General features: G+C 47.5%; 8 protein-coding genes across 8 annotated transcripts; 5 read left to right on the forward strand and 3 right to left on the reverse strand.

Annotated features, from left to right (window-relative positions):
* Window positions 1–551: 551 nt before the first annotated feature.
* Window positions 552–4945, reverse strand: BGW36DRAFT_395165 (serine/threonine protein phosphatase PPT1; the record flags this gene model as incomplete). Its single annotated transcript, XM_046218006.1, has 9 exons — window positions 552–785; window positions 863–1716; window positions 1765–1877; window positions 1955–2091; window positions 2153–2218; window positions 3378–4108; window positions 4159–4594; window positions 4653–4733; window positions 4793–4945. 9 exons carry the CDS (start codon window positions 4943–4945, stop codon window positions 552–554), a joined length of 2805 nt encoding a protein of 934 aa, XP_046075922.1.
* A 256-nt stretch (window positions 4946–5201) lies between these two features.
* BGW36DRAFT_118573 (putative transcriptional elongation protein Spt4) lies at window positions 5202–6255 on the forward strand. The gene is made up of 3 exons (XM_046209272.1): window positions 5202–5537; window positions 5616–5866; window positions 5927–6255. The coding sequence occupies exons 1-3, from the start codon at window positions 5457–5459 to the stop codon at window positions 5958–5960; spliced, it is 366 nt and encodes a 121-aa protein (XP_046075923.1). The 5' UTR covers window positions 5202–5456; the 3' UTR covers window positions 5961–6255.
* Window positions 6256–6340: 85 nt separating this feature from the next.
* On the reverse strand, window positions 6341–7997 carry BGW36DRAFT_356663 (4-aminobutyrate transaminase gata; the record flags this gene model as incomplete). Its single annotated transcript, XM_046213801.1, has 4 exons — window positions 6341–6384; window positions 6444–7606; window positions 7658–7693; window positions 7750–7997. 4 exons carry the CDS (start codon window positions 7995–7997, stop codon window positions 6341–6343), a joined length of 1491 nt encoding a protein of 496 aa, XP_046075924.1.
* Window positions 7998–9495: 1498 nt separating this feature from the next.
* On the forward strand, window positions 9496–10173 carry BGW36DRAFT_356664 (uncharacterized protein; the record flags this gene model as incomplete). Its single annotated transcript, XM_046213802.1, has 1 exon — window positions 9496–10173. The coding sequence occupies one exon, from the start codon at window positions 9496–9498 to the stop codon at window positions 10171–10173; it is 678 nt and encodes a 225-aa protein (XP_046075925.1).
* A 340-nt stretch (window positions 10174–10513) lies between these two features.
* Window positions 10514–11931, reverse strand: BGW36DRAFT_395169 (uncharacterized protein; the record flags this gene model as incomplete). The annotated part of the gene is made up of 4 exons (XM_046218007.1): window positions 10514–10930; window positions 10990–11314; window positions 11366–11670; window positions 11725–11931. 4 exons carry the CDS (start codon window positions 11929–11931, stop codon window positions 10514–10516), a joined length of 1254 nt encoding a protein of 417 aa, XP_046075926.1.
* A 2776-nt stretch (window positions 11932–14707) lies between these two features.
* BGW36DRAFT_395170 (NADP-dependent oxidoreductase domain-containing protein) lies at window positions 14708–15818 on the forward strand (the record flags this gene model as incomplete). The annotated part of the gene is made up of 2 exons (XM_046218008.1): window positions 14708–15236; window positions 15310–15818. 2 exons carry the CDS (start codon window positions 14708–14710, stop codon window positions 15816–15818), a joined length of 1038 nt encoding a protein of 345 aa, XP_046075927.1.
* A 234-nt stretch (window positions 15819–16052) lies between these two features.
* BGW36DRAFT_373061 (uncharacterized protein) lies at window positions 16053–17608 on the forward strand. The gene is made up of 2 exons (XM_046215547.1): window positions 16053–16892; window positions 16972–17608. The coding sequence occupies exons 1-2, from the start codon at window positions 16299–16301 to the stop codon at window positions 17149–17151; spliced, it is 774 nt and encodes a 257-aa protein (XP_046075928.1). The 5' UTR covers window positions 16053–16298; the 3' UTR covers window positions 17152–17608.
* A 1977-nt stretch (window positions 17609–19585) lies between these two features.
* On the forward strand, window positions 19586–21413 carry BGW36DRAFT_424825 (UPF0187 domain membrane protein; the record flags this gene model as incomplete). The annotated part of the gene is made up of 6 exons (XM_046220022.1): window positions 19586–19909; window positions 19976–20123; window positions 20180–20264; window positions 20316–20441; window positions 20494–21017; window positions 21067–21413. The coding sequence occupies 6 exons, from the start codon at window positions 19586–19588 to the stop codon at window positions 21411–21413; spliced, it is 1554 nt and encodes a 517-aa protein (XP_046075929.1).
* Between the last annotated feature and the right edge of the window lie 73 nt (window positions 21414–21486).

Raw genomic sequence — 21486 nt, forward strand, 5'->3', positions numbered from 1 at the left:
ATGGAAGACCTTATTAGCAGTGATGATCGCAGGCACCAGCAATTCCGCATTCAAGCACGCAGCCAAGATGCGCTTTCATCACTACCATTATCACAAAGTCGATGGGCGCCATCCTCATCCCAAGAGGGGAATAACATAACACCTGAGCGGGCTGCATCAGCGTAGGTTTGACTTCAGCAAAGAGGAGGGAAACAGAAGCAAAGAGGACGGGAAAGAAAATGTCAAAGTATTTTCCTGATGGTTCTCCCATATTAAAGCCCTTCAGACTCTACAATCGTCCAAGCGCAATTCCTAGGGGACACGTTCAAACCATGACTTTTCAGTTCAGATTAATGGATGCACAAGCATGGAATATGACATCAACGTCAATACTCTGTTTCTTGTTCGTGTTCTTGTTCTTGTCTCTGTCATTTAAAGATACCTCAAGAGCGTGATACCATTCTATTACTGCCGGCGTCTAAATCAATACAATTGGCGCTTTTTATGTCTAGTTGAAGAATCTCTACGAGTCTAAAGCGTAGCTACACTAACCACATTACGAGCCAGAGCAATCAAGTCTTTCCGTCAGAAAACGACACAACAGCCCATTTACCGCTCCATGCCCATTTCCTGGCCCCAGAATCACCGCCGCCACCAGGCACCTGTCTGAGACGTTCGTCTTCACCCGGAGCAAGACCGACAACAACGTCGGCTTTGCAAGTTCGGAAAGAAAGAATACGGACTCCAGACTTGGGACCGAGTGGTCCGATGGCTTGTGTGAATGGAGTCGTTGGGTCCCAGGCAGCCTGAAACAAATAGTATTAGCATCACTTCCAACCTCCAACTTCTCTCCTCCTTGACAGTAGAAGTTGTTCAAACTTACATCATTCGTGAGTTTGCGATAGTTCAAGTCACCCTTGAAAAGAACAAGCTCGGCCGTCTTTAAGTCCTCGTAAAGACCAGGCGCTACATAAGGCAGACGCCAGAAGCTGCCTGGCCCGGTCCAGAACCTGTGCGGTCGAAGAACCAATTTGCCCTCCGCATGGAACTGGCTCCATTGACCGAACAGGAAACTCACTTCCTCCACCTCCCTCTCCGAAAGAGGTGCATGCTGCTGACCAGAGTCATCAGCGGCCGTGTAGAATGCCTGCGGGTTGGCAAGCGCGTTCAACAGATCTGCAAAGTCCTTTGGAATTACGTCCGAAACGAACCATGGGATGACCTTTGGTCGCAAAACGACGGTTGTCGCGAGCCCCGCAGAGAGAAGATAGCCAGCGAGAATCAAGTCGACAAACAACTCGAAGCCAGCATTGTCCAGAACAATATCGACCCGTCGTTCGCCGTCTTTCTTCTCTTTGCGGGCGTCGCGCAGCGCGTCATAAGCGGCGTTCGTGTCGTTGACAATGATGTTCTTTTCCGACGCTTTGCGCGCTTGAGAGCCTTGTAGTTTCTGGATATCCTCGTATGTGAGCGTGGTGAGCAGCGACAGGTCTGTTGCGTTGCCCCACAGGCAAATTTCGCACATTTCGGTGAAGATCAATCGCTCGGCGTCTTCGACCTGCGCTGGACTGAGCCCCTGACTACCCTTCTCGACCTCAAGTGCGAGAGATTTGTATCTTGCCGCTAGTTCCAAGACGGCCGGACGAGAAGATTTGAAGGTAGAAATCTTCTGGCGTGAAAACACATCGTAGCCTTTCCAGTACTTGGATAGGTTGAAAAACGTTGCAATCCGCCGGTCTGAGATTTATTAGTCTTAATTTCCATATCCCAATTGATAGATCATACAAAGATAGCATTCAGAATAGAGCCATGGCACATTATGCCACGATGGATTTCCACGTTGTTCCAGATCTTTGTTATAATCGGCGATATCAGGTTCACCATCGTCGACTAAGGGGCTAAACTTTGCAAATTCGATATTTAACACGGTGAATGAAAAAATCTAGAAGGCAGAGCCTCTTGGAGCATAACTCACGTCAATTTGCGATCATGCTGCACTTCATATTTCAACTTGGCCAGCTCTTCAATGATACTTTTCCCTTCGGCCTGCTTCTCGTTTTCAGCATCGGGGACTTGGGAAACTGTCCGGTGGAGATCGTCGATTGCACCAGTCTGGTGTCATTCATTAGTTAATTAGTGATGTGCCAGAAAAAAGCTGCATGGATTGACGAACAAGAATAACCGGCCATCTCTCTCGAACCGACACCGAAGCGAAACTGGTCGGATCTGACGTTAAGTACTGGGCTGTTGAAAAGCCCGAATCCGTTAGCAAGCTTAGAATGAGGCGCTTAGTTTATGGGTGAATGAATAGCTTACGCGTCTCTGGGTCGAATTCCATGTTTGCTGAACGGTATACAAGGACAGGAACACCTCGAAAGAGCTGCGCCTCCAGAAATATAAAGTGCTCAAACGCGAGGGGCTGCGGGGCACCCCGGTAACGCTTTGAAGCAGTGGGGAAATTAGAAAATGGCATATGCGAAAAGACCGAGTTTCTATTGGTTTTCAACGCTACTGAAGCCATGAAGGTATGACGGAATGGATTATACAAATTCGACCTAATGATCTTTATCTAACCAGTCCCTATTCTAACACCCTACAAGATCTGAAAGCTCTAATAAAGGTGGCATATATATATGCACATATTGCCTCTTTATGAGAACGAACACTGGTTATATGTGACAGGCTATTGAACTTCACCAACGAAATAAGACTTTACATTTTCATTTTTGAGATTCAAAAGAAAATCTTAACTGTGTCTTTGTGGTACTTGCTTGTTTCCCTCCAGATCTACAATCCACCCAGCGTTCTATTCATCCAAACCTAGATGAAATGTGGATTGCAAAGATCGGACCTCTTAAATCAAATAAATCCTCTCGAAAAAAAATTGAGCCAAGTGAAATTCCATATAATGTGAGCTAACAATCTATTGCCATTCTAATAGGTCCCTTTTGATATAGTCCACCACCAAAAGTGTCAGCCTCCAACCCACCAATTGACTCAGTAGTAGGGGAGCTTCGTAAGATCACGAACTCTAGACATGCTCCTTCGTCATTAGACTTTCTTGAATTTCGACGAACAATCACGTTGAGTAACCACGGCATTGTCGTCGCCGGTCAGTGAAGATTGTTGACGTTAGCTGTTCAGCGCCACCCTGATTGCTTATGAATACGAATATGCGATGGTTTGTTGATTTAGTCTACCCTTAATAATAGTACATATAGAAAGATATTCTGTCGTCTTATAGATGGACTCAAAAATGGTCATTCAATTGGTCTATTTTTCGTGAAGCATCTACATCATAGACATGAGAGAGTTTTGCGCATAAGCCTGCGTCATATTGTTAGTTACTTACATCCATATTCCGCAAGAAGGGGAGAGAAGGGGAGGGGTAGAATTACCATTGGCTTGATGTCGGGGTGAGGAACCGCGTCAAAGACATGATATTCGAGCTTCAATTCCGGTCCAACGTTGATGTATGCACCCTTGTTCTCAGTGGCATCGCAATACCTGGGCGCCGAGAATACCGTGATACAGCGTCCATCATGCTCGACTTCATAACCACCCATCCGAACTTCGTGCGAACGAATGACAGCTTCCAGGCCGTTCCTTTCACAGAATCGCTTTGTCACATCAGGTCCGAATTGAAGACCAACGCCTCTCTTGCTCGGACCACGGCCTGGGGCTGGTTGGGGATCCGTCCATAACATCTCCATCATAAGGCCAGACTGGCCCGGTTGGCGCTGGTTATGCCTGTTCAATTTCCGGATGTCATCTAGCGATATATTGTCATCGGAAAACAGGCCGCCGTGGAGCACGAAATATTTGTCGCCGACCAGCGTAGCCAGTGGCAGTGCGGAGAAGGATTCGGAAAAGACTTTGAAAACATTCTCGCTATACTTGGCCTTGCACTCCCCTTCGAAGCCGTACACCTTGTTCATGTCATCCGTCTCGTGGTTTCCTCGGTTCAAGAAGAACTTTTGTGGTCGCAGCCACTTGTATGCGTAGAGGAGAAGAGCGATCTCTGTCGACCACGATCCACGATCGACAAAGTCTCCATTGAATAGATATGCATGGGTATCCGATGGGTAACCGTTTAGTCGGAAGATTTCCAGGAGATCGAAATACTGGCCTGTAAAAAAAATCAGCAAAGAACCAGACAGCCAAATCAATATCCCCTACCGTGCGTGTCACCACATATCGTGAGCTTGGTACCCTGATCCACTCCTATTTCCACCATTGTCGGCTCCGCTTTAACAAGGTCTAATACGTTCTTGATGATTTGGAACACGTATTTGCGGTGTATCTTCTTTCCATTCTTGAACCTCTCGAGCATATCATCGATAAACTCCTGCGTCATTTCCTCTCCCAGATGGACACCGTCGTAGCTGTCCTCAACGATGATAGACTCAATATCCAAGTCCTCGAATACTGACGCAGGCTCGGCTACCTCGATAGCCTTCTCAAAATCCATTCGGCGAACCAGTTTCTCGCATTCTGCCAGCTTCAATTTCGCATCCCTGTTGTTGGGCTCCTTCTTGATGACGGACCGGAAGTCTTTGAGGGCAGCACGCGGGTTTAGGATGGCCGTGTTAGCCAGCGCTCGTCGCCAGTAGGCCTATATTAGACACCATGTTAGAATATGACTCGTTATAACATTTGAAGAGCTAGGTTACCTTGACATATGACGGATCGAGCTCCAAGGCTTTGGTCGCATCGGCAATAGCATATCCGTAAGCCTCCAATTTGATGTGAGCCTGTCGCGAGTGAGTGTAAGCATCAATGCAGTGCCGACAACCTGCTACAACACACATACCTGAGCGCGATTAGAGAAAAACGAAGGCTCCTTATCATATTTGTCGATAGCCTGGCTATAAAAATCGATGGCAGTGGGCCAATCATGCTTCGCAAATGCCTTGTTGCCTTGCTGCTTCAGCGCAGAGGCAGCGTCGGCAGCGGAGGAAGTCATCAGAGAACAAATATATCACAGATCAAGTTGAACAAGCCTGAAGAAAAAAGAACCTGAAACTGAAGCCAAAGAGAGAAGAAAAGAACTGAGAAAGAAGGGCGCACAGAGTCCCGCACTGGCACGAGATCAAAAGAGCTGGCGGCAAGACACCAAAGTTGTAGAAGATTCTGCACGATGCACCGTGGAAATAATCTAAAACAATAATTCTCAGCCTCTAAGTATTTCTTCGAGGGCCGATGAGTCAGTCTCTTGCAGATGGAGAAAGCCGGGGGGTTTTTTGGTTGCAAAAGTCGGCGGCGGATTGTCAGGGCGCCCGCATTTTGCCAATCCGACTTCGCTCACTTTTCTATCTTTCCAGAACACTCGGCTTCCGTTTCGCTGTCCGCATTGCTTCTTCTAAGCCAGCCACCTTCCGCAGCTCGAAACGTGACTACTACACCACATACAAGTATATATCTTCGTCTCCTCGCGACCTGCTTTCTTCGAGTAGCATAGCTAGCTACCAGATAACATGACCTCTTTCATCGTTCCCCCGGGACAAATGCGCACGCTTCGCGCGTGCATGGTGTGCTCCGTGGTCATGCCGCAGAACGTGAGTCGTCCTCCATCTCCAGCCAGATCATTCTCTTTTAGCCCAAGAACCCTTGGCTGATGAGTCTATTCTACGCAGAAATTCAATCGCGAAGGCTGTCCCAACTGCGACCATGTCCTGCAACTCCGCGGCAACAACGATGCGATCCAGGAGTGCACGTCACAGGTCTTTGAAGGGTTAATATCTATCGTGGACGAGCGGCAGAGCTGGGTCGCGCGCTGGCAGCGTTTAGAGGGGTATGTGCCTGGCACTTATGCCATCAAGGTCACGGGCACGCTGCCCACTGAGACAGTGGCGTCTTTGGAAGATGCTGGGATCAAATATATTCCGTGAGTTTGGTTGATTGGTGTACAAAGGGGATACGCGGCTAATTACGTGGATTGGTGTAGGCGAGATGGAAGTGCAAACGAAGAAGAATCGTGAAACAGCTATGATGGTCGAGAAAAGTTATTTGGTATATACGCAATGGTTTTTTATTAGACATGGTCCTGTCTCGGTTCGGTGTTCGGGGGTTGTCTGGAATGGCGTTAAACAGCGTGTGATAATTAAGGTCTCAAACATTTGAAATTCAGCTCATAGCCAACAAGAGCCCTCCAGAGATTATCCAGGAGAGAGAAGCTTAGCATTTACACCTGCGGTAAAATTTGAACTACCAATTAACTATATAGCATCGATACCAACGCCACGAGTCATTGCTCGGTATTTCCCAAAATAATGGCAATTATTTTTCAACAAATAAACATCGTACAAACGCCGTTACCTCAAACCCCGCAAAAAGTAGCAGAAATAATCGATCATTTAATTTAAGCTTTGATGAGAGTCTCCAGTTTCTCAAGGAGAATATCGGCTACAAAATAATTTAGCAGGTGGTCAAAAAACTAGATGAGGAGATAACATATAACATACCATGATGTTGCTGGAAGATCAACATTGGCCGTAAACGAACAGCACTGGCTCCGCTTCCGCCAATGTTGACGCCGACAGACTTGGCCTTCACGAGGAATTCGTCGCGGTTAGGAGAGTCCCAGGCAATGAATGTTCCCTGGCCCTTGCCACGAAGGTTTTGGATTGCGTGGGGATACTTCTTAGCAAGACTCTCAAGGCCACCGTAGAGGTAGTCACCAGTGATAGCAGTGTTTCTAACCAGGTCCTTGCTTTCGATTTCCTCGTAGATGGCGCGGAACAGGATGGCGCGGGCCGGGTCACCCATCCAGGTGTTAAATTGGCGGTATGGCTTGTTGGGGCGTAAAGCCGGGTTGCCATAGTAGTAACCAGCAGTTTGAGCCTTCTTAGAGAAGGTGACCAGGTCGGGGGGTGATTGCAGGTTCCAGTGGTCGTGAGCCCAGAACTTTCCAGTGGCACCAACGCCAGTCTGGACCTCGTCAACGATGAAAAGAACGTTGTTACGCTTAGTGATATCGCGAAGTCCTTGGAAGAAAGCGGGAGAGGCATGGTTGTCACCACCCTCGGATTGGATAGGCTCGACGACAACAGCGGCGACGGGGTTGTGGAACTCTTTGATGATGCGTTCGGCTTCCTGGAGGCAGCGCTGCTCCTCCTCGGCGTTCTCTTTCACATGCTCTTCCAGAGGGTACTTGAGAGCGGGAAATGGGGCCTGTGGCCAGTCAAAGGCAGGAATGTCGAGTTTGTGGATTGGCTTGCTTCGGGTTGTGGACAAACTGCCGAAGAGACGACCATGGAAAGCTGATTTGAAGGACATGATAGACAGTTGTGGGGAGCCAGGGCTCTGGTTGATCATGGCAGACTTGTATTCTGCTTCGGAGAAGTCGACATCAGGTCCGCCACGCTCCTGCTGGCGACGATACATGAAAGCAGCCTTGTAGGCGGTCTCGTTGGCATCAGAGCCAGAAAGAGCGGTGAAAACCTGGTTGAGACCCTTGGGAGCGGCCTTGAGAAGACCAGTCCTGACAATATGAGACCAGTCTGCAGAAGGGAAGTTTCCAAGAGCGGGCCTGTCAATGAGAGCTCGGATCATTTCCGGGGTGTTCGCAGCCTTAGCAAGATGAGGGTTATTGTAACCCACGGGGATGGAGGCAATCTGTGCATAACTGGGAAGTGTTAGAACATATATTTCGTCAAATAGGTGTCTTCAACCATACACATCGAGGAAAACATTGCCGTCAAGGTCAACAAGACTAGGCCACCCAGTTAGTAACTCTATCCTCATCTCATTGAGAGGGTAATTGCATACTAGTTTCCCACCGACTTGGAATAATCAGCGAGGAGGTTCAAGCTGCGAATGTCAAAAACCTCATCGAGCTCCTTGGCTGCAGCTTGGTTCTTCGGGCCGGGAATGGCAGTTTGTACTGAAGGGGCTTTGGGCTCGTCCGCGACGAAGGGCTGGGGGCCACGGCGGACAGAGGCAGTGCTGAAGGAGCGCGTCGCTCTGAAGCAGGCAGCGGGCCTGACATTCAAACGCGATCGAAGGGCAGAGGCCATTCTCTCCTACGTCACCTCCAATTAGTGCATGTCGTTTGACAGAGCGTCGCTGATCAATCGAGGCGAACTCACTGTAGACTCAGTCCGGAGGACTAATATGCAATTTACACGGACAGGCGGTACGACACAGCAAGGAAACGGAGTCCAGGATGGTGATGAGAGATATTGAGAGGATGAGATCAACGGAAGGTTGGGGAAGTCCGTGCTAATGTTATTTATACGTGTGATTCGAGAGCTTCGCAGCACAGGAGCTGCCCCGCGATAATGATGCTGCTCGGCGATTGCAGCCAATCGCTGTAGCCACGTCGGTGCCGACGCCGGCACTATTCCTGAAGCAGCATGTATAAGCTGCGGTGGTTCGGCGGCGATTCACGGTTTTACGATTTTTGCTGTCATGCCGCATTTCATAAGATAAAAGAATCAGTATTAGAGTAGGTAATAGTATTGATGGTTCCAATAATGCAAGATGTCGCAAGTATGACAAAGCAGCAGGATCCTAATCATGCTTTGCTTTTCCTATACATGGTTAGCCTCTGATAAGGCCGATAAGCACAAGCACTTTCGACTCGCATAACTTTACATCTCGACATGCTCTCTCTTCCTCTTCCTCTTCTTCCTCTTCTTCCTCTTCTTTAATCAGACATGCTCTCTTGTAGGAGAGATGCAACACCATCCAGATTAGCGACTCGATACCCAAGCTGCTCCAGAATCCGACAGGCAATGTATATGATACCGCACGCGGGACATCTAGGGTAAACAAGAACTAGAATCTTTTCAAGATTGTATTGCGAGTCGAGAGGATATTTCGTGAAGACAGAATATTACCCTAGAAAAAGTTCTCTGCGGACCGCATGTGCTCCTCTTTTACGAAGGGCTTTTCTTCCTTCTTTAAGCTTTGTAAGAATCTTCGATGGTGTGACATGTCTTCCTGGTACATTATGACTCAGAAATCGTATGATCTAGAACCAAACCACAAGCCGATCTAGATGAGTTGGTTGTGTGATTGATATGAAATATGTTGGGAATACCTAAAATATATTTATATTAATTTATATACCTATTGACTTAAGATTTAATATAACCTATAAATACTTTATATTCAGTGAAACTGGAGACCCTAGCTAGCGGCTACCATTTTCATAGCTTCTGGCCAATCAGGACACAAAGCCACGCCTCTGTAACTAGGAATGGCAACAAAGCATTCAACTTATAATTATGATGTTGCTTATAATCATGGCATGTTGCAAAGCGCCTCCGAATACGTCAGGTCCAGCCCAAACGGCTGCCATGCAACAGGTCATACAAGCATCCCGAGTTCTGCCCGGGTATCACGCCACATCAAACCCAATGAGATTGACCAACAATCAAATTAATTCTCTGTAGGTATAATATATGATATAGATAGAAGACGGACGGGGTTTCACTTCATGTGCAATGTATTCACAATTACGACTCGTCCCATCACAATCTTAATATTTCCGAACGACTTCGTTTCAACATGACAGTAAACTCCACTATCTCAGGCAACAGCCAGCCCGAGCAACTCTACCATATCCTATTCATAATCTCTCATTTACAGAAAGACCCCAATGGCAAATATCAGAAACTCCGCATTCCTGGCACATACATCTCCCTGGCATCTGCCAAATCCGCCGCGCATCAATGTCTCTTTGACGCAGGATACGAACGGGAATGGTTCGAGACATACGAGACCAGCCAGGCGAATGGGAATAACGAGGATGACGGGCAGGTGGTCCATGCCGTCGCCACGGACGGGTCTACATACCGCGTTCGCATCCTCACCACGCCCTCGATTATCGGCAAGCCTGTGTCCACACACGAAGATGGCAGAATCACCACAGATCTTTACTTCGTCATTCAGGCGAAGACAAAACTCGAAGAGGAGGGAAACAGTCGCGATATCAATATCGAAGGAATCTTCACGTCGTATGGCGATGCGCGCGAGTATGCGCTGAGAGTGCTTCTGGATGCTGGAAATGGGTTGGACAAGGAGAGCTTTGCCCAGTACGAGGAGACTGGACCTGGGCAGGCGGACTGCGGGTATGGAGATAATGTGCTTGTGCATGCGGTGGGGAATAATGGGGAGAATTTCTTGATTAGTGTGGTCAAGGGCCAGGTGATGGAGAGCGTACGTCTAGCAGAAGCAGCGTTCTAAAAAGATCTCATCGAATATTCTCTTATCCCATACATCGCATTGGCTCGTGAAAGCATTGGAGACTACACTTAACTTGTCAGTTTCCGGTGATACACACTCTCGATTGAATCAACAACGATGAATATAGAGAATATATATGGACATCTATTAATTGAACCTGAAAGCCATGCCGGCTCAATTAGAATTACAAATTTAATAATTCCATCCAAACGCCATACACTTTTCGGTATGAGACATAATTCTCATCGTTTTCCGTTCGACGGTATAATGGTAGTAAGATAGCAAAAACAATAGCGTTTTGATAAGTGTATAATACAGAATCAGAAGGAAATCATACAAATCATGACACATGTCGGAATGGAGTTTCGCCATCCGACTCGTACCGCTTCAGGCTCGATCGACTCGATGCATCGTTACCACCAATCGAGGCCAAGCCATCAGAACTCGGGCTACGGGACTGGTGCGCGTCGAAGCCCGTATCGTTGCGTTCTTCAACGAATGTCTCTAGTTCGACGGTGCGGATTATCCCGACAGGTTCTGCCGCAGAGCCCTGATTGTAGTAAGGATCGAAGTCGCCTGACTTTGACGTGACATGCACCTTTGAGTGTTGAGACCGCGACGTTGTGGGCCATGTCCTTTTATTGTTGCCGCTCCGTCCGTAGTTTCCATATCCATAGTCAGTCGTGCGTCCCGTTGACAGGAAGTGAGGGAAAACCGTCTTCAGGAGAGGACGGAGAGCTGGTGCAGAGGCACAGATCTATTGAGATAAGAGTCAGATGGTCATGACATCAGGAATTAGGGAGAGGTGTCACGTACGATTCCCATGTGGATTTCCACAGCGCCAGTCACACCGACCAGCCATGCGTACCATGTCGAGTCCCAGGTGCCCACTGCATCTTGCCATACATAGTATGTCCGCACCGAACCTACAATGTCGACAACGATGCCCAAACCAAAGATGGCAATGATAGCCATTCGCTGGCGCCGAGGTAGCTTGAGCCTCCAAATCAATGGCATCGGGACAACAGTGGTCAAAAGGTCGGTGAATAGATTGATTACACTAGCGACAAAAACAAGGACATTGCCATTTAGACAATGGTATGAGTAAGTTGGCGCCAAGTCAAATGAGGCTTTAATCGGTCTGTCTCTATATTAGCCAATGCTCAAAAAGACAAGAGAGACCTCAACATACAGGCAGTTAAATAAGGTAACGAAGATGAAAGCGAGCGAGAGCATGGCCAGAAAAACCATGGAAGCAATCAGACTATAATTCAAGTTGCGGAAAGGGCCACTGATGGCATTTCCAAGGATTCGACGGCAGAACCACAATAGGGAGATCTTGGTGAGGGTGGAGGCTAGGGAGAATGTAATTTGGAAAGTCATACGACACTTGAGTGAATTGGGCATCCACTCCATGGGGACATCCCAAATGTGTCGGTCCCAGCCATACCGGGCGTCTGCGAGTGATGAAATTGTACTCATGGCGACTGCCGTTATCTAAAGCGAGTTTGAGTCAGTAATATCCCTTCTCGGAGAATGGGTTGTTCGTACAAAAGCCAGGATCGCGAAGACGTCATCCATGCCCGGAGTCGCCGTGATCCGTACCCGTGTATAGACACGCATGGTGGTCATGACAAAGGAGAGGGAGCATAAGAAAATGTTCGTGGCGAGAAGACCGGGCCCTCGGTGCTCGGGGTCGACATAATTCGGCGTGGGCCAGGTGGCCATCACGCTGGCTGGAGGCAGTAAATCGGCCATATCGAGATGAGGGCTTGCGCTGAGAATGAGGACGATGTGGATGTATGATTAAAGGCGATAGACAGGGCGTCCAGAGAAACAGCAACGTCAGATGGAATGAGCGGTCATCTCTGAACGAGGGCAATACGGTGCGCACCCTGATTCTAGAGGGAACTGCGAGATGTGTGTGTGTGTGCGTGGTGTTCTTTCTCCGCAAAACATTTGGGCGGCGACATGGACCGGGGAAAAGCCGGAGCATATATAGATCAGGCAGGTCATAATAATCGGTATGCGTACTAGGGTCCAGAGGCGATGGAGAATTCACGAGGATGATTGCAGTAGGCCGTCGCTTCGATGGATCTCGAGAGGAGATATTTCCTACTTGGTCAGGCGGCCGAGGCACATAGCGATCATAATAGATGGTGACACGAGCAAGACATCCTGATAGGCCCGCGCGACCAGGATGCTTTGATTGTTTGAGTTTCAGCGCACCTCGTTTGCTGGTTCGTATGGAGACCACTATGGATGGGCCAATTATTCTCATTTATTTTGGCTGTTTGCTGCAGGATCAAATAGCCTCTGGGCCCTCTGCTAGCCCGTACCAGGCAGGCTCGCGCGAGAAATTTGCCTTTCAAGGGGTTGCAGCCAATCATCATACGTTTGGCGAGTTCTGGCCGCGGTTCGGCAGTGCGTGGATACCCCACCGAGCGCCCGAGCTTTTCGATCCGGATCAGCGAATGGTACGCGCGATGGCCTCGCGCTAGCCAGGGTTAGCCTGTTAGGGCCTGGTAGGGCTAATAGCACTAAGCCCGCATAATGCGATTCTCTATTAGTTTTAATACTGCATCCGCACTAAGCTGAGAAGCGATAGCCCAGCGTGGCGACGTGTTGAATGTTCTGCATGAAAACGCGCCCATTTCGTCGCCGTGCAAGAGAAAAAGCATTTTGAGTTTCTAGTTTCTTTCACGTAGAGTCCCCACAGCCACTGCCGGCACATGTAGGGCTTTCGACATGTTAGAACTTGCTTAGAATTCCGGTCTGTGGGGAAATATTACCCACGGAGGTCGACCCAGAGTATGTACGCTTGTGGTACGGATCCACTTCCTAACAAGTTATTTGTCTACGTACAGCGTACGTGTACCATCACATTCTTCGGCTCCCGGATCCTTCACAAGCCGATTCACCAATTCACCAATTCACCCCAGCTTTCCGAGTACGAGTCGGTTATATAACTCGTCTGAGCATGAGCTTACCTAGTCGATTTCAGGTTACATGGTGGGGAGATGGCTGGAATATCTGGAATATCCCAACATTTGAGCGACCCGGAATGCTGTCAACTGTACCAGCCAAAGCGCGACGATCATCTCAAGAATCCGACTAGTCGTTGGCTCGAACTTGAGTTGCCCATGATTTTGTGTTGATTCAGTAGCAGGCTATTAGTATAGCCGCCGTGCTCTTTCTTGGAGTTGGTATCGAACCATTGATATCTCCCCACCTATCCAACCAAGAAACTTACCTTCTCTAGCAACTGAAATTATTTTTCAATCTGCGTAACGAGCTTAAAAATCGATAATGCTACTCAATTCTCATAATGAGACCCTAGCCTATAATACAGAGATAATTAAAGAAGAAAAATCGCTTGATTTCCTAACTTCCTCCGTTGAGCCTACTTATTTGAAATTTCCATTCTCTCCCACGCAGACAGCGGAATGAATCGGGCACATGTCGGCCGATGCTCCCCACGGCAACTAGCATGCCGGAAGATTCGGGAAGAGTTTAATATTATATTACTCCGTATCTCTCGCCTGAAACGAGCCTAGGAAACAATATTAGGTCGAACTTGGCAATGCATATAAAGAATTCGCATAGGTTCTAGATAAACCTTGAACCTCACATCGGAATTTCACATGCATGTTGGAAACCGCTCAAAGAGAAAGTTTGGGCTTAGTATAGCATATGGATAACAGTTCTGTAGGGGAATAGAGGAGGCATCGATCAGCATAAAAGTTGGGTAGAGAGTGTAGGTGTTAATTGCAAAGAGTGGATGCGGGGTTCGAGAGTAGCCACTATTCCCAAACTACGACTGGTACAGCTCACAGCGGCGATTAAGAGTGGTAAACCAGTATTACTTGGACTCCATGGCTGAATGGGTTGATGGCTCGAGTCGAGAGTTGAGCTGGAAGGGAGAAAATGACATGAACAACATTTGAAAGATTGTTTGTCGGGCTTTTAACCACTATATCAAAAAGGGCACAACCCTTACACAGTAAGGATTTCTAGTGGTACTATAGCCGTATATTTTTTTTTTGACATTGTTTGCACTACACGTGACTCGTTCACCGGCCTTAGGCAAGGAATATGCTGACGAAGATATATCAAACACTTGACTGCAGTATGTATTGCCCAACCGAGACTAGCGGGGCTGGGTAGTTCTATGTAATGCCTGATCGGGTAATTCATTATAATGCTTGGCAATATCTAGTAGTACGCAGCAAGTCCATTCATAAACAAATCAATCAAATAACCAAACTTCATCCAATGTAAGGGAGTCCAAAATCTCTAGTCAAATTCTAAATAGGTACATCGCCGCTCACCGTTACTACAATTGGTATTACATGAAATAACTACATCACTGCGCGACAGAATATCTAGTCGCAGCACACCCTTGAAGTCGATTAGAATGTCGTGTATAAATATCTGCATTTCACTACCCATATAAGACGGTAAATAATTTCAATTTTTATTCCTTAAAATCCTTCCAAAAAACGATATCTGATCAACAGTCTCACCCAAAATAATGGCTGATTCAACGAAACCCCGGGTAATCCTTGGACTTATGACCTATGGTCCTGAGACCTGTAAAGACTGCCGCATCACTTCCATGACCGAATTTCAACACCACCTTGACATGTTTCAAAAAACCCACGGGTACAATGAAATCGACACGGCCCGCATATATGCAAGTGGCGAGCAGGAGCGTTTCACTGCCGAGGCCGGCTGGAAAGAGCGTGGATTTGAGTTAGCTACGAAATCCTATCCTCAAATACCGGGTGCACACAGGCCGGCAAACCTCCGTAAGGATCTGGAGACTTCTCTGTCCGAGCTGGGCGCGGAGCAGGTGGATATTTTCTACCTGCACGCGGCCGATCGCTCCGTGCCGTTCACTGAGACATTGAAGGAGGTGAATATGTTGTACAAAGAAGGAAAGTTCAAGAAACTCGGTCTCAGTAACTACTCTGCATACGAGGTGGCAGAGATTGTAATGATCTGTAGCGCCAGAGGGTGGGTCAGACCGACTATCTACCAAGGGGTTTATAATGCAATTGGTAAGTTCTTCAAGTTCGCATAAGAATTGACGGTAATTCAATGTTATTTGGGGAGACACTGACAAATGTGAAGCTCGAAACCTTGAAACGGAAGTGATCCCGGCCTGTCATCGCTATGGTCTGGATGTGGTTATATACAACCCGCTCTGTGGAGGGTTACTGACAGGACGGTACACTAGCGCTACCGGCGATTGCAGTGGTCGTTATGACACAAATACCTTCCTAGGGCCTATCTACCGAAGCATGTACTTCAACGAAAACAACTTCCGAGCAATCGACAAGATCCGAGCGGCTGCAGGAAAGCATGGTTTGTCGATGACAGAGGTTGCACTCCGTTGGTGTGTCCACCACTCAGCCCTGAAACCTGCACAAAAGGGTGGCCTTGATGGAGTGATTATCGGAGTTAGTAGGGCCGAGCAGCTTTCTCAAAATATCACAGATCTGTGGAAGGACCCGTTGCCCAAAGAGGTTGTCGAGGCTTTGGACACTGCATGGGTGATTGCGAAGGGAACCAGTCCGAACCCTTGGCATACGCCATTAGTCTATACGTACGATGCAAAGAATGCCCTTTTCGATGAATAAATGAACGAGGGCCCTATAGAATAAGATAGTATGTTGAACTTTTCTACCAGGCTAAAACATTTCCACCTTATAGCTCTAGTTAGGTCCAACATCGTGACTTAGAAGAAATGAGTATGAAAAACCTTTGAAAACGGAAGGAGGATTGTTTCAGAGTGGGTGTATGTAGAGAGCCTCCAACAAGGGGTATATACATGAGTTAGTACTAGCGTGGATCATCGGCATTAAGACGGACGTAACAGCTTTGTCATCTTCCAGCATTGCCATTGCCCAACATCGCCTTCCATATCCAACAGTGTTCTTGAGTATATGTACAGATTTGTTTTCAAAACCTATGGTAGCCACACGATCCACTCAAGCAAATGAGGATGGTATCTTAGTTACACATCCTTTCGGTAAATAGATTGTCCCGCATCAGGCCGGTAACGGTATCAAAACTTAATACGAGAATACGAAACTCATCTGAGCCAGAAGTGCAGCACAATGGCCCTATCTGCTGCTCAGCCAGAGTACACATTTATCAATCTGACTGACAACCCGGTCAAGAACCGAGATGAACGCCGCAGCTTTGTCCGCCGGGCGGTTATGTCAGACTACCACAAGCGGCGGAAACGATACACGAATTCTCAAGATACAATTTTGAGCCAGCTGAGAACACGAACTTTCCTTGGGGAGTCAGGAGCAGAGTCAGGCCACTCAGAGTCAGTCAGGTTTGAGGGAGCAATCAATGACTCGAGTGATACATATATAGCCCGGTCTCTGACTCCGTTGGAACAGTTCTCAGTAGGCTTATTCCAGCCAAAGTACTGGGCGGACCCTCAGCATGCTCAAATGAGCCGGCTTGTCACGGGTTTTCTATGTGGCCAAACAATTAAAGCTGCACAGGACATGTCATACGTCGCCTTTATACATCGGAAGTTCCAAGGTGCTTGTAAGGAGTTTGACACGATCAATAATCCATTGAAAAGTTGTGGAGTACTTCTTCGCGCCTTTGCCAGCGGCAGTTCATCCGCAGATCTATACTGTGCTGCATTGTGGGATATAGTGCACGAGCAGCAGGAAGAGATATATAAACAGGTATGGTTCCTTATCGAACACGCTCAGAATGCTGTACTCGAATATGCATCATCTATCGGCTCTAACGCATATTTCAAAGATCGAGACGCTCGGCAAGTGGGAACTATTATCGGCTAGCCAGGCGATCACCCTATATATTCTGCTGTGGTTGAGAATGAGAAGAAGGAACGGTAAATTTGCCCATGGCAACATTGCTCTGCTATTCACACTTGGAGTAAGAAGCCCTTGGGTACATTTTCTATCCATGTGCAGCGACTAATAGCTCGTCAACAGAAAATATTCAAGTTCCTTACAAGTCAGCATTTACACACCGATACAAACAGCTCGACGCTACGTCCAGTTCACAATTGGAAAGACTGGGTCTTTCAAGAGTCGTGCTTTCGTGTGGCAACCGTGTACTTTATCCTTACCCTCATCGTAGCCACGGATATTGGCTTTAGCTGTGATGGACCGTCTGACTGGTGCATCGAAAAGATGCCTCTTCCTGCCACTAAAGCATCGTGGGAGGCAGGCAACGAAGCAGCTTGGATGGACACCATTGGTGGATCTTTAAATTTTGCAAACAGACCAACATTTGGCGACCTGTTTAGCAATAGAGATCTTCAGCACTGTACAGATGACTCGTGGGAAGAGGGGTTGGATGAGATGGGATTGATTAGTTCAGTAGCTAGTTGTTTGTACTCAGAGACTGATTCAATAGCATGAATGGATCTTCCAGGCAATTGGATAGAGGCAGTCATTTCCATTTTCAAAGGCCGTTCACAACATCCACTTCAGTGCAAACCTGTTTGTTTTTACCCAAATATATGGTTTATAACGCCATGGAATAAACGAATATTGAGGTTTTCGAGCCATTTTGATCGCTCTGCGATGTCTACCATCCTTTGGACAGGATAGCATTCTCCGGATTTCGGTCTCATGAGCATACCGTAGATTTGGCAATTCGGCTAATTGCTCCTTGATAAGGAGAAGCTCATCATGTTTCCATAATGCTTAATCAGTTGTAATGTCAAATCCACGTCACTGTTGCCTATTGGAACCTGATCTTGATATAGACCCAGGAAGTGAATATGATCGATATAATATGGAGCACAGTGGCGATCAAAATAAAAATGGTATCTATTTATTTTCTAGATGCAATAAACAGTACCGTCACTTCATCCATTTGGTTGACATCATCATTAAGCAGCTTCATTCTCGATCTGACTTTGGGTTGTGCAATGCCTCCACGTGATCGTGTAACTAGCATCTCAGGCACCATCAGTTCAGCCTCAGGCACCCACACGTGGAAAGATATTGTCTATTAAATGGCTTCTTCGTATAATACCATTGAACATTCTACATTCATCATATCTGTCCTACTCGCCCTCCTCGTAGATGTATTATCCGTCATCTACCATAATAAGCGTAATTCTGGGTATGCTATAAATAAGATATACTCGCCGAATTATAGCCGCATCTCAGCCCCGTCGTCGCTTGTACATTGGTGCTTTATTTATATTAAAAAGCTTGACTGACGGCACATGCAGGAAAATTGATCTGTCGCACGACGCATTCACTAGGGCCAATGGTTATCGTCGGTAGCAGAGAATCATGAGGCTGAAGCTGGCTTGGTAGCGAATAGTCCCTTCTGCGACGGCGCATACTGTTAAGTGCTTACTACGCACTCTGTGGACAATATCCGTAATTCCATGATGAGAGGTACCACGTTGATCAGAACAGAGATTTAAAGTTTCAGCGAATGGACTGCTGGAATCGGGCTTAGCCGAAGGCTTGGAGGCGGCTGCTTCAAGTTCCGAGGGTTCCTGCTGAGAGGTTCCACTGCATATACGACTGCAGCAGCTGAGACAGGCCACTGCAGAAAATTTCCGCTTTTACTAATAAAAAAATTACGAGGCACATGCATGCTGCACAACCCCACAACAGCCACGTCGCCATTCGGCCCGAATACAATACAATCAATGTACATCGACAAGGCCATGCAGCACGCACAGAGGGACAATGGCAATTCATTCCTACAATCATTATTGACGATAATAGCGAGTGTAAAACTGAATATTTCTGGAAGAAAGAACAGCGTTCTAGGCTCTTATTACGTACACTACTGCCACTCTCGCCCCTGACATTAACTGAGTTAGCGTGTTACGGCTGTTCCCGCCCCATATGCCACTACGCCGCCGCCGCTGATTGGTGCTTGTCCGCCTGTCCTGAAACGGTCGCGGGCATCAGCCGTCCTGTCACCTGAAGTATCAGACGCAGCCTAGAACAGCTCACCGTTGGGCGTCCTATTTTTACTTTACTCCTAGACTCCTGGCCACTCGAGACTGCATCTGGCCATGGAGCAGACCCGCTGTCACTTGCCAATTGGTCCGCTGCACATCCGTGACGATGCCGTCAGCCTGTAAATGGCCCGCACGTCTGTCGTGCTGCTTGATGCAATATTAACAATTGCCTCGTCCATGATGGTTTTCCTTCCAGCTAATGCTACCCTCCTTTTTGTCTCTCCTTTTGCATTCAGCCTTGCCGTTCATTTCTCTTGTCTATAATTCTCCTTCTAGCCCTCGTTTGATTCCTCTCCTCCACTTTTTTCTGAGTCAAGCTTTGTTTAAAACACACCCGAGTCATCTACTCTCGACTAATTCACCTACTAAACTTGTGGTTTTCAAGTAAACTTTTTATATTCGGTTGTCATCATGGACGGGGGAGGAGCAGCTCCCACTGCCGATGCTGGCGGTGCTGGAGGAGCAGGTGCTGCTGGTGCTGGTGCTGGTGCTGCTGTACCAGGAGCAACTCCAGTCATGGGCGATGGCGCTGCTCCAGTGCAAGCCCACGTTCACCACCACGCACACGATCATCACGGCCACCACGACCCCTTCTTCACAAACGGCCCGCATCGAACTAATACCGACTCCACACTACCAAAGTCACGGCCGATTTCTGTGAACGAGCTTCGAGAGTCTCAGAAAAGCTGGCTCGCCAATCGGGATGATCTGTCGACTGATATAGAGCACTATTTTGTGAGATCCTTTGAAACAACACAATAGACATTAAATTGGACTAATGACTGATTGATTGATTGATAGGTCGGCCCCCGCGATCTGAGTAGGCACACCAAATGGCCTACATTCTTGCGAATGCACGGCAGCATTCTACCAAGATTGATTCTACCCTTATTCTTCGTAGCAGCTTGGTCTACTGTGATAACATTGGTCACGATGCTCAGATGGGATTGTAAGAATCGGCGCTAGAGAAGGGAAGAAGACGGAAGCTGACAGCTTCTCATTTAGTGTCGGTAGCGAGTATTCTCCTCACAGTCCTTGGTTTCGTCGTCGGTTTAGCACTCTCATTTCGAAGCTCCACTGCCTACGAACGGTACAGCAAGTACGATCCCCTATACGATATGGATCACTAACAGCATAGTAGATACAATGATGGTCGGAAATACTGGACCCAACTGATCATGGCATCAAGGAATATTGCTCGTCTTATCTGGCTGCACACCCGTGAAAGGGAGGGGGAACTTGGAAAAGATGACCTTCTCAAGAAATTGTAAGCTGATAGACATATCTACAATCCGAAGATAATTAACGGTGGTTTATAGGACCGCTCTCAACCTTGTTCAAGCTTTTGCAGTTGCGTTAAAGCATAACCTCCGCTTCGAACCCACTATCGCCTACGCGGACCTCTTTAAATTGGTCGGTCACTTGGACACGTTTGCTCGGGATGCTCATGACCCAGACCTCGTCAAGCCACTGCAGAAAACTCCCTGGAAAGCAGCAGGTGAATACATGGGTGTTTCCTTCGCCGAATCAAACCCTCGAAAACTGATCAAACGGGCCAAAAAGCCTTTGGGTCATCTCCCGATGGAGATCTTGAACCATCTCTCCGCGTATGTTAATCATTGTACAGTACAAGGTTTATTCTACTCCGCCACATATGAAGGACAACTTATTACCGCCGTAAACTCCTTGAGCGAAGTTTTGGCCGGATCTGAAAGAGTTCGCGACACGCCTTTGCCAGAGGCATACTGCATTGCAATTTCTCAGATCGCGTGGATCTACATTTTGGTTCTCCCATTTCAGTTGGTGGACCCGCTAAATTATTTGGCTATTCCAGGTTCAGTTGGTGAGTTTGTGATCCCTAAATTGATTCTGTCAAAAACTGACCCTGCTAGTTGCCGCATACATCATCCTCAGCTTCGTCGCTATTGGTCGCGAACTCGAGAACCCCTTTGGCGATGATGTGAACGATCTCCCGCTTGATTCATACTGCAAGCAACTCTCCGCCGAGCTCGATATTATCACAGCCACGCCACCGGCCAAGATCGACGAGATCACGAGTTGCAGCGATAACCTCGTGATGTACCCGTTGAGCGAAGACAGTTATGAGAAGTGGAAACAGCGCAGTGTCGCTGAAATTCGTGAGGCTTTGAAATACAAAGTGATAAGCACGAAAAAGGTCTCTGGTAGTGAAGAATCAGATTCGGCAGTGATTTACACTGAAGCTACTGTGAAGGCTTGATATAGGCGCAGAATTGTTGTTGAAATTGTGTTTTATAAGCGCGAGGTGTCGCGGGCGTTTTAAAATTGTCCAT

The sequence above is a fragment of the Talaromyces proteolyticus genome, assembly GCF_021365285.1.
Source record: "Talaromyces proteolyticus strain PMI_201 chromosome Unknown BGW36scaffold_3, whole genome shotgun sequence".
NCBI classification, from domain to species: domain Eukaryota; kingdom Fungi; phylum Ascomycota; class Eurotiomycetes; order Eurotiales; family Trichocomaceae; genus Talaromyces; species Talaromyces proteolyticus.

What these genes read in the sequence shown, in the direction of transcription:
- BGW36DRAFT_118573 (XM_046209272.1), top strand. Translation starts at nt 5,457, where the DNA reads ATGACCTCTTTCATCGTTCCCCCGGGACAAATGCGCACGCTTCGCGCG. An exon ending in CCGTGGTCATGCCGCAGAAC is followed by an intron (nt 5,538 to 5,615) that starts GTGAGTCGTCCT and finishes TATTCTACGCAG; the next exon opens with AAATTCAATCGCGAAGGCTG. An exon ending in GCTGGGATCAAATATATTCC is followed by an intron (nt 5,867 to 5,926) that starts GTGAGTTTGGTT and finishes GGATTGGTGTAG; the next exon opens with GCGAGATGGAAGTGCAAACG.
- BGW36DRAFT_373061 (XM_046215547.1), top strand. Translation starts at nt 16,299, where the DNA reads ATGGCCCTATCTGCTGCTCAGCCAGAGTACACATTTATCAATCTGACT. An exon ending in AGGAAGAGATATATAAACAG is followed by an intron (nt 16,893 to 16,971) that starts GTATGGTTCCTT and finishes CATATTTCAAAG; the next exon opens with ATCGAGACGCTCGGCAAGTG.